Source organism: Clupea harengus, unplaced genomic scaffold (assembly GCF_900700415.2).
Source record: "Clupea harengus unplaced genomic scaffold, Ch_v2.0.2, whole genome shotgun sequence".
Lineage (NCBI taxonomy): Eukaryota > Metazoa > Chordata > Actinopteri > Clupeiformes > Clupeidae > Clupea > Clupea harengus.
In genome coordinates, this window is record NW_024879584.1 from 167,501 (window position 1) to 168,083 (window position 583).

General features: G+C 45.3%; 1 protein-coding gene across 1 annotated transcript in view; it reads left to right on the forward strand.

Annotated features, from left to right (window-relative positions):
* Positions 1-321, forward strand: part of LOC105904384 (serine protease 57-like) — a 2,356-nt gene extending 2,035 nt beyond the window's left edge. The window contains exon 4 of the mRNA XM_042704070.1: positions 17-321. Coding sequence (XP_042560004.1) covers positions 17-172 — 156 coding nt within the window. The 3' untranslated portion in view covers positions 173-321. The remainder of the gene's footprint in view (positions 1-16) is intronic.
* Positions 322-583: the final 262 nt, after the last annotated feature.

Here is a 583-nt window from a genome sequence, read left to right on the forward strand (position 1 = left end):
TTCTGCTATTTTGCAGGGAGATTCTGGAGGTCCTCTCGTCTGTCAGTCAAAGTTGTATGGCATAGTGGCTTACACGGCTACGCGCTGCAACAGCTACCGCTACCCTCAGGTCTACATGAACGTGTCCTTCTTCCTGCCCTGGATCCGGGAGGTTCTGGAAGGAAGCGCCTGATGTTGCAGCATGCCTCACGGGCCACGGCTCCCAGAGTCTGAGTGGGACGGAGTCAACCCCCAAGTCATCATAATCACACACGTGTAGTAATGGGAGTGTGTGTGTGGGTGTGTGTGTGTGTGTGTGTGTGTGTGTGTGTGTGTGTGTGTGTGTGTGTGTGTGTGTGTCAATCACCCCAACTACAAGGCATGATGTAACGTTGAATAAACTGTGATTTACATACAGTGTGGTTCATAGTCGGGAAAAATACGGTATAATTGGACTAATGTAGCATATTGAAATTCATTTTAAAAGAACAAACTTTGTAATTTCAATAAATACATACTTAAATTGAATAAAAAGACTTTGAAAAAAAGACAGTGGCGTCTGGTGGGGTACAATAAACTCTGTATGGACAGCATCCCACTGAAA